This window comes from Seriola aureovittata, chromosome 6, assembly GCF_021018895.1.
Source record: "Seriola aureovittata isolate HTS-2021-v1 ecotype China chromosome 6, ASM2101889v1, whole genome shotgun sequence".
Lineage (NCBI taxonomy): Eukaryota > Metazoa > Chordata > Actinopteri > Carangiformes > Carangidae > Seriola > Seriola aureovittata.
Window position 1 is genome coordinate 6,663,153 of NC_079369.1, and position 10,113 is coordinate 6,673,265.

Below are 10,113 nucleotides of genomic sequence, written 5' to 3' on the forward strand. Positions count from 1 at the left end.
GTCAGAAACATTTGTTCTCAACTGAAAATTATGGTATACAATTTGATGAATTGTTGATATCATATGCACAAAAACACGATGGACTAAAAAAAATGTTTAGTTGATGTTAAATACTTTTGATTAATGGTGAAAAATCATGTATTGCATTTTTGTAACATTTCATTTGTAATATGATATTAGGTGGTAAGAGTTGCTATTCAGATACAGTGACCAGATTAGTTAGAAAAGTTATATATTAACAACACTGGGACCCTCTCAGGAGCATGTGAATGCAACATCTCTTCCACAGTCCACTGTATTCAATCAATCCAGGTCATTCCCTTGAGTGAGAGTTCCTTCCCACCTGATTTTGTTCTTGGTAATAAATCCCTATGCTCCTCATGTAAAGACACTGGTAATACTTTATGTGTCCCTTATTTTCCAAGATACCATCTGGTATTTAACAGCTGATGGTCTGGACATTTCATGAAAAGGGCAATGTAATTTGGCACTTAATAAGGGGAAATGGATTGCAATTGTTGAAAAAAGGTTCCTAAGAGTCTGTTTTATATTGACATAATATAAACCTCTGTAGGTTCCTCCATTAGAGATCGGTATGTGAAAATTGCCTAGAGCCAACAATAGTGAAAAAAAAGTGAGAAATTCATTAAGATCCCTTCAGGGATATCTACACAATCTGCTTATCCATCAGTTATTTCAGCATTTATGTTGTATGAAATTTAAAACTGAGAAAATATTTTGTTTTCATTAACTGGATCATCTAGAAGTGGCTTCTAGTATTTTTTTCTAAACTGTAGATCTCCCTCTTTCCTTCCTCTTTCTACTGGAACTGCAGCCACCAACTACAGACAAGAATGAAGACAGTTGGAGTGGGGTGGAGGATACTAGGCCGCTTCCGGTTACAGTGAGTCTGGGGTTTTTTTTGAGTCTCACTCTCTGATCACGTCTGCTGAACTGCTGTTTTCAGGCCGACAGAGAGACAGACCTCGGTTCATGGCCTTGAATTCCTTACTGAAACTTGAGAAAACAAGCTCCGGTCCATGTTCTCGTTACTACTCATCGTATTATTTGGCAGACTGTTTTCCCCTAGAGACGATCTCTGGTCATTTATAAATGTTTCCACTGTTTCAGTAAAGACATCTTCAAACAACTTTCTCAAAGCAACGGCCGTTCCAACAGACTCATTTTACAACTCTTGTGAACAGGTTGCGGTTTATGTTTGATCTCATTCTACGGGACACAACACAGAACAGCAGGGATTGTGTCTGCCATTTTACAGATCAGTAGGGAACCCTTTATTTTTAGGAGAAAATGAAAATTATTTGATACCTACACTGTTGCCTCTGCTGTGTTTATGTAATAAATGCACAAACAGACCCTGCATGAAGAGTTTTTGTTTACACTTTCTATCAATTAGAGCTGGGATATCGCCTTTTCTTTTTGTCTACATTCTTATAAACTAATCCATTTAATTTTTACTTGAAGAAACCATTTTTCACTGAGCACAGCTCTTAAAAGGGCGGCTCTTTTGCCTCATGTAAAACCAGAACATGAAACAAGGATTCAAGTCCCACCCAGAGTGTGTTTGTAATATGAAATGTGTCCAATAAAGCCCCATAGCTGCTGCTCTTAGTCATCGCTAACAAACCGACACTGCAAATCACATAAGTGTGACATTTATTACAGGATGCAGTAAATAGGTTTGTGTACTATAATGTAATCAAGGAAATTCACTTGTTTGTTGTTGAGGAGAGAGATTTTTTTTTGTTTGGTAATTATTGCTGCGCCAGTTCTTTCTCTGCTTCTTCTAAACAAACCCCTGAGTTTCTTTAGAAACGTACAACACAGCACATCTTTCAGCAGGTAATTATTTTCCAGGGTAGTAATAATTGGTGAATAACATGATGAATCACTGCTACATTATGTAACAGGGTTGTGGTGACATTAGGGCAAGCAGAAACGCAACTTTATATTATTAGAGGGGCATGTCACTGATTTATTATTCCACAAAGTTGAAAGACTTACATATTAAAGATTTAAAAAAGAATGGTCAGAATTGATGCAGCTGTGACCGGTGCAATCAGTTCACTGATTAAAAAGTACAAGTAAACTTCTAACATTTATTTATTTCTTTACTGTGAACTTTTAAATTAATCAATTATGCTATTCACATGGAAATTAGAGCAATTAACATTATTCTTCTTGTTAACCATGTTTTGAATATGAGTTTGAAACAAATAGTCCAACATTTCTAATCAAATATAAAATGTTCCATTGCGAAATAAAAGGGAAGAAATAAGACATTATTACACTTATGAAATCTCATACTCAAAAAGCAGTCATTAGTGACCAATGAAACAACCCCAGTGTGACTACAGAGTAAGACCCACAAAACTACGAGAGCCAAGCCAAAGCTGCAGTGGAATCTGGGTCAGAGCTAGTTAACAGATTTGTCTTTTAGCCACGCTCCTCCATTTACAAAGGAAAAACTACAGCGTGGCAGTCTGGAACCAGGTCGCTGCCGTGTTGGAAAACAGCAAAGTCCTCCAGAATGGGAACATATGTAGGCTCAGCCAACTTGACAGTGACATCCAAGTGCTGTCGCATCTGAACAGAGGCTCGTTATTGTGGAAGGTCACACTAATACAACCTCAAACAGGCCCTTGAATTGTGTGGGAGGTGCATGTTAATATCTTGTGGAGCCAGGAGTGTGTTCATGTGAATTTAATGTCTACAACTCACACTGAATAAACACTGAACCTTATGTTAGGACATCTGGCCAATATTTCCATTTTAACATCCATAAACTCAACATTACCATCATAAGGAGCCTTCATCTTAAACACACAGGGCCAGCATGTTGTTAAATCCATTTTTATGTGCAAGTTCACAGATAAAATGTTCTGGGCATTTTGTTTGTCTGCAACGTGATTAGAAACATAAAGTCAACATCAATTAGTCAAGGGTGTGCGCTAGATACTGTTCCTGCTTAACAAAAACAAACACAAGTGAAGACCACCCCAATGGACCTTGGAGCACAGACAAATTTATTAAGTAGAAATCTTTTGGAGATTAATACAATAATGATACTGCAGCAGAAAATTACACCCCCCTCCACTGAAATGTTGGGTGGCCACAGTGAAAGACATTTTCTGTGTTGTGGGCTGAAAACTTAAAATCTGAGACAAGGAGGCACTTAGACTGTTGTGTCCATGATTGTGGAAAATGACATCAATCTGCTCTACTCAAAACATTTCCAGACATAATACATTTAAAGATTTCATTAGCAACAGGTATTGGAAATTTATTGAAAAGTGGACATGAACTGAATTAGTATCACGAAGTAGGAGCACCTGTCTCTACTCTAGTGTACTGACAGTATTATCGTGAGAGGGCCCGCAGGCAGGGACTTGATTAGAGAATTAAAAAACAATCTATCTTATTCTCCAGTTAGCTTGGCGGGGCTGCTGACTAATCCCCTGTTCAGTCAGTGAGGTCACTAGTAGGAAAAGTGGTTCAGTCCAGTGATGAGAAGGTTCATAACCCTGTAACATTCATCTGAGACCAGACCTGCTGTTAAATTATTTGTGGTTTATTCTATTCAGTGTTCAGAGGTGTAGTTACAGCTAGCTCCAATGTCTCATCTACAGCTTGGCTTTGCCAGGTTGCAGCTGCAGGTTTTGAAGCTTCATGGCCAGTCCCATGTTTCCTGTGATCTTCAGCTTGCCCTGGAAAAACGCCTGCGGATCAGAAAGGGTGAAAAATGTCATACAGACAGTTCAGGATCTGAAGTGCGGTTCAGTCTGTGTTGGAGAGAAATACTTGCTGCTGGTTTAAAGAGTTACCATGAGAGATTAACTCAACCCAGGGAAAGTGGGGCAACGGCAACAACCGCTTATAACTATCAGAAAACTGCACAGCAGCCAGGCACAGTATACATAGAATTAGAAAAATGAATGTGGACAGGAATGAAGAAGGAGGTAATAACTCAACCACTCTAAGAGTGCAGAAATTCTTTATGACAAATTGAATAACTGAAATTATTTTTTTGCCTTTGTATGAAAAACATGCAAAAAGAAAACCTGTCCAAATTTCAAAATGATGGGGGCTAAATCAGAGCATTCATTCCTTAACGACACACACACACACACACACACACACACAGTGCAATGATGGCTTTTCTCTAGGTACAGGTAATCACTGTAAATGGCTGTGGACTGACGGTAGAGATGTGTCATACTCTCCTCGTACAGATCTGAGTGGGCCTCATGGTTCACTGCTTTTACCCATTACAATTGAGGGTTTGAAAACATTTCTGTACAAAGCATGAAAAAAGAGGATGCCAAGAATTTAAAGATGATAAAGATTTAATTCATGCCTAACTGAAAGATTATCTAAATACCTCAAAAAAACGTTTTGGCATCACTGATGTCAAAACTAAACAAAAGGCTATCACTACTATTAAAACTCACTTAATTGAACTTTATCATGAATATTTTTGAATGTCACTATGTCTTATGTTATTCCATATTTTTCTTACCGTCAACATATAGCATGAATATACCACAACTAGCAATGCATCAGTCTGTCTCTCAGAACCAGTTTCTGGCTCTCAGCTGACGACTGCAGTTTTTAACAAATGTTACTCAAACAGTAGGAAATTGTGCATTTGTTTGGGGCCCTTTTCAGTGGATGATTAATACATATTTGGTGCGCTACTGACTATTTCCAGCAACTGAATGATGTATGTGGGATTCAGTCAAAATAAACCACAGTGGCTGTGTTTGTGCAAATGAAGGAGGAGCATGTCAGTGAGACAGTGTGACTCATTAACGTGTTTTTAATTGTTGTTGGATGACAATACAGCTCTATGCCATACAGGAATATAAGATCTACAGGATATATGGATAGATATACTTGTTAGTTGGACCACTTCATTGTTAATCTTTTAATGGGGTTTGCTGACAACAGAGGCTGAAACATCTGTCCTTCTTTCTTTTGCACACCGATCACATTTTATGTTTCTTACTCAGACATGAAATCCCCCTCATTTAATGATAAGGTCTCTCTCTTTCCAAGGCTTCAAGCAGGAAACCGTTTTTATAATTTCATCGTACACAGCTTTGATTTCATGGCCTCTGGTCTGAGGGAGGGACATTAGCATAATCAGCCAATAATGACGCAGCAGAGGGTTTCCTCTTAGTGTCAACCTGACACTAACAAAATATCCTGTTAGTACCACATCCAACTGGCAAACAAATCTGTTCCACTTTTTATGGAGAACAGGGCACACAGACTGAGGTAGGAAGAAATTAACTCAAGGAAAAGCCAGGAGTGCTACATGCATACACTGATGCTATTTACACAACACTAAGTCAAAACCTAGTAAGGTATTTGCATTCTGCCTATTGTCAGTTGGTTTCAACCCTTTATCTGTTTGCTTCTCTCCTTCTCTCTGTGCTCACATATACACTATTTTAATACAGCAGCTCTGCACTGCTAAAATCCAGATTTTATAACCACAATGTCATCTGACAATATCACCATGCACATAAGTTAAAAACAACAGCCGTGCTGTCATTTCAGCTGTATATTAAAATTATCTCTCACGCTCATTCAAATCAGCTGCCGAGCGGTAAGCACGGGGAGGTGTGCCTGCAGAGGGAAAGCCTGATGTCGTGCTTTTGGGGCAATACTGGCACCCCCTCCTCCCCTACTGGTTCCCGGCACTCAATAACCCTAAGCCTAAGCTTAAACCTAAACCTAAAACTAAAACTAAGCCTAAGCCTAAACCAGGGTATGGCAGTTGAGGTGGGGGGGTCAGCCACCACAGTTTTATAATGAACAGAAAATATTTTTATTTTAACTGACCAGTCAGTCATAGTCGGACTGGCTAAAAACAACACGTGTTCATTCATGGAGAAGTGAGATCCGATCACGTGGTCACTTGAGACCATTGAGACGCATTTTAATGCCAAGTGTGAACTGATGTGCGTAGAGCTGTCCACTTGTTATCAGATCACCCGAGACAGATGTTAATACTAAGTCTGGAAAGGGCCTCTGAGTCAGAATCATTATCGGTATTACGTGCGTAGTACCGCATGAGTTCAATCAAAACACACAATGGCTGAATACTCACAGTCTGTGGGTTCATCTTCCCTGTCATTAAGGCCAACAAATCTGTGTCCGACATGGAAATGGTGCAGTCTGCTTTCTTATCTGCAGAAAAGAAATATAAAAACCAAATTTAACTCAAAAACATTTGTTTACTAACGTGCAGGTATTTAAGGGTATTAAGATACAAAGAAATGCAAAAGTTTCATAAAACCACACACTGATGAAGCAGACAAGGTCTGTGCAGGCATTGATCTTCAAACTGCATTTACACCCATAGTTAAATATTAAAATGATTACACGTCACTATGGGTTTCCACTGCCATATGAGACGAAAGAAAGCCCTGATACGGTTTTCTTGGCACTTGAGTTTTCTTACCTGTGTCATTGTGAACACAGCCTTTGCCATTCTTCACATCCACAAACCAAGTTGCCTCCTGTCCATTCGGGCCGTCCTTCACTTTAAAGGCAAACACTCCCCCAATCTTCTTTACAAACTGCTCCCCCTCCTGTTTAAATATACATAGAGTAAACAGTATCTCTATTACATGTAAATTTAGTTTTCATGACCTATACTTACAAGCTCATGGAGTAGTCACTACATGTCTTAGCTGGGCTTTTACGCTACTCAGAAATGGCATCCTTTCATACTTGAGTAACACTACACATGTATTTTCAGCTCACAGTTAATATCTTCATATGAATACAAAGAGGAGTGTCAGGTTCAGAGATATAAGACTGTGTTAGTAAGACTGTGTTGACCGTTTTCTTTCAGCCTTCAGCTTTAAACTGAAAATGTACAGATTTTCAGAAGTTTCATGGATATTTCATCCCTTTTCTTTACCAGTTTGTGATGAATATGTAAAATGTTGACACAGTTCCCATGTTTTGGGTGATGAATAAAAGAGGAACTATGTAGCCACAGTGTCAGTCAATTAGCTGTGGGCTACACCCAAGTACTGCTTTTTTAGCCTAAATTCACATTTTTTTCAAATGTGCACCATGCATGAAAATAAAATGAGATGATGATCATTGTGAGGCATGATCTGGAGTTTTTATATGATTTCTAAAGATATTTATGAATCTTTATCCCTCATAAACCATCAGAGATACTGGACAATTTATGATTTCAGATACTCAGGTCTGTAAATTAGAAACTCTGTAATATATTTCTTAATTCTGATTTCCACATTAACTATGCAAAGGAAAATGTTTTAACTGTTCACAAGTGTACAACATGACATAATTAAATGTACTGCAGAAGAACAGAACACTAAGATATTAAAGATGATCTGTGGAGTTTTTGGTCACTAGTGAGTCCCTGTTTGGTTTGTATTGTGCATGAGCGCAAAGATACATGCAGGTGTAGCAATAAACATTTCTGCTGATTGATTTCAAGCTGTTCCACTGACCTACAGTTGGCAATTGTGTGCCAAGAAACACTGAAATGTGCCCGGAAAAGGCAGGAAAGAAGAAGACTGTGAGCCGGTAAATATGAATGTTAAGAATAAGGAATACCAAATGTAAACAGTAACTTTGATACCAGAAAAATTGACAAACCACCTTTTAATCCGCAGGCTATATAGTTTCTTCATTTTACACTCTTCACTCTTCCTTGGGATACAGATTACTGTTTTTACATCAGTGTTTATGGAAAACACTGATATTTTGGAATATCACCATAAATCTGCCCAAAAAAAATTGGTATTTGAATAGAAACAGAAAAATCCACTTTCTTATCAACATTTAATCAATATGGAATACAAAAGTGGGATAAGGGAGTCTCTCACAAAGCTTCACATGCAAAATTTTAAATCTATTTGTCTGATCAGTTGTTTGATATATTAGACTAAACCATGTCTCTAAATATCCAGTCAGCTCCCCTGTTGCCATTTTCTCATTGCTGACAAATCCCACTCATTATATAGACAGCACTGCTAGCATGCTTGAGATGAATATAGTATGATTGGGGTCACACAAAGGTAACTGCTTAAAAACACTGACTTTTGGGAGGAAACAATTTGTCTGATTGAGTCAACATAAGCTTCAAATTATTTTTGTGGTATGAAATGAGTTTGGGAACTGATCCAAATGTGCCACCATGAGGCTAAAGGCCCATATAACAGTATGGCACAGGCCTAGAAACACTGTATATGACTGAATAGATTGATCCTAAAAGGAAAGGATGAGCATTCTTTATACAGAACCACTGACATAAAAGTCTGTCAGTATTTAATCACCTCCTGAAGCTTCTTGTTGATTTCCTGGAACACAGCATGTGCCTTGAACCCCTCCAGTCCATCACTAGCACTGGTATTAATGGCTTGAACCCTTGACATCGTGAAGGCAAAGGCATAGAAATGAGAAAACATACAAGCAAAAGAAAGTGATGAAAACAGCAGAAAAAAAGAGTTGTCAGAGACATTCAATCTGATATTTATATGTTTTGTATGTCTGTGGGAACATGTTTACTCTTTTGAATGGGTCTCATCACTGGAGCTCAGTGTGTGTTCACCCTTGTCAATTTCATACTGTAACATGTGAATACCACCCTCAAGTCACAAACTCTGATGTCCAACATGACACAGTTATCACTTCCGCGAAAGGATTAGGTTCATCAAAACTGTGTCTTCGACATTTGTCATCCTCATTGCCTGGTTCACAGTCAGTGTATCTCAACACACACCAATCCAGGATGTCACTATCTTTGTGCACCTTTCTGCAATGGATAACACAAAGTGGCAAAACACAACTGCACTGGTAGTAGTGTATTTGTCAAAGTGCAAAGAATGTTGCATAAAAAGATGATGAATGAAACCAAAATAAAGCAATGTAATAAAATAACGGTACAATAAATTATGATAGTTAACAAATACTGTTAATAAACAGTTTAAAGTCTTTATATCGGCTTACAACTGCACTTTAATATGTTTAAAACAATTTGTTAAATGCTCATATGACGTTAATACTTGAAAATATTAAACAGAGTAACTTACCAAATCAAGGTTTTGTGGAAACTATTGAAACCAGCTACACAATTAGCTACTTGCTAATCATGCTGGAACGAACAGCGGGCTAGCACGCTAGCTAAAGCCTTGTAGAAATGTATGAAAGAGCTAATGTTAGTGGCTTCAGAAAACGTTAATGTAGCCGTTTGTTGGACATTTATTTCGTAGCTAACTTGTGTAACATTGTGTTAACCGGGACAACGAGGGTGACCTCAGTGAATTATTCAAAAACACATAACTCGCAATGTGCAAATTATACTGTATACAATTTAGTATTCTTACCGTTGTATCTGTATTTCAGGCATTTTGCTCTGACGTTAGGTGAACAAACAAGTGTCTCAGGATTAAACAACCGGTAAACCCACAGATCCAGGTTAGCTCGTACTGTGCCTGCTGTTTGCTAACTACACTTCCTTGTTTTTTTCTCTCACTTTCCCGGATCTTCAGACTTGACATGTCGATGTCAGATAGCCCTAATCAACATAACTTTAAAAAATAGTCCATAGTCCAAGTAAACTCTAAGCTTTCAGTCTGAATAGTTTATTTAAAAGACCATAGGGCTACCGTGGTTTTAGCCGATTTAAACTCCTTTAAACTCCAACAGCAAGATGATATAGACGTAATTGAAGACTTTCCCAATCCTGCACTAAAACTGGATTACCACCTAATCATAATGTGAACCTGACAAAAAAAAATCATGTTTACTGTGATCATTACACAATTAAAGTAATTGTATAATTCAGTACTGATTTTAAGCAGAAAATGCAAGTATAATTTGTATTGAAGGAACTGGAACTATCAAACACACTGGTCCTTACAGATGTGTCTGTGTACATTTTGGATACTGGTTTAATTTCTGTGGTAATTTCAGAGCCATAAATATGAACCTAGCAATTTGTGAAATTACCCATGGCTGTTTATGGTAGCCTATATAGCCCCCTTCAAAAAGGTGAAAATGTTAGAGTTTAATGTGTTTTCTGTCTTTATAAGT

General features: G+C 37.9%; 1 protein-coding gene across 1 annotated transcript; it reads right to left on the minus strand.

Moving 5' to 3' along the window:
* Positions 1–3,026: 3,026 nt before the first annotated feature.
* Positions 3,027–9,562, minus strand: scp2b (sterol carrier protein 2b). Its single transcript, XM_056379504.1, has 5 exons — positions 9,405–9,562; positions 8,355–8,445; positions 6,494–6,623; positions 6,140–6,219; positions 3,027–3,740 (listed from the first exon to the last, which is right to left on the minus strand). The coding sequence occupies exons 1-5, from the start codon at positions 9,425–9,427 to the stop codon at positions 3,645–3,647; spliced, it is 420 nt and encodes a 139-aa protein (XP_056235479.1). The 5' UTR covers positions 9,428–9,562; the 3' UTR covers positions 3,027–3,644.
* Between the last annotated feature and the right edge of the window lie 551 nt (positions 9,563–10,113).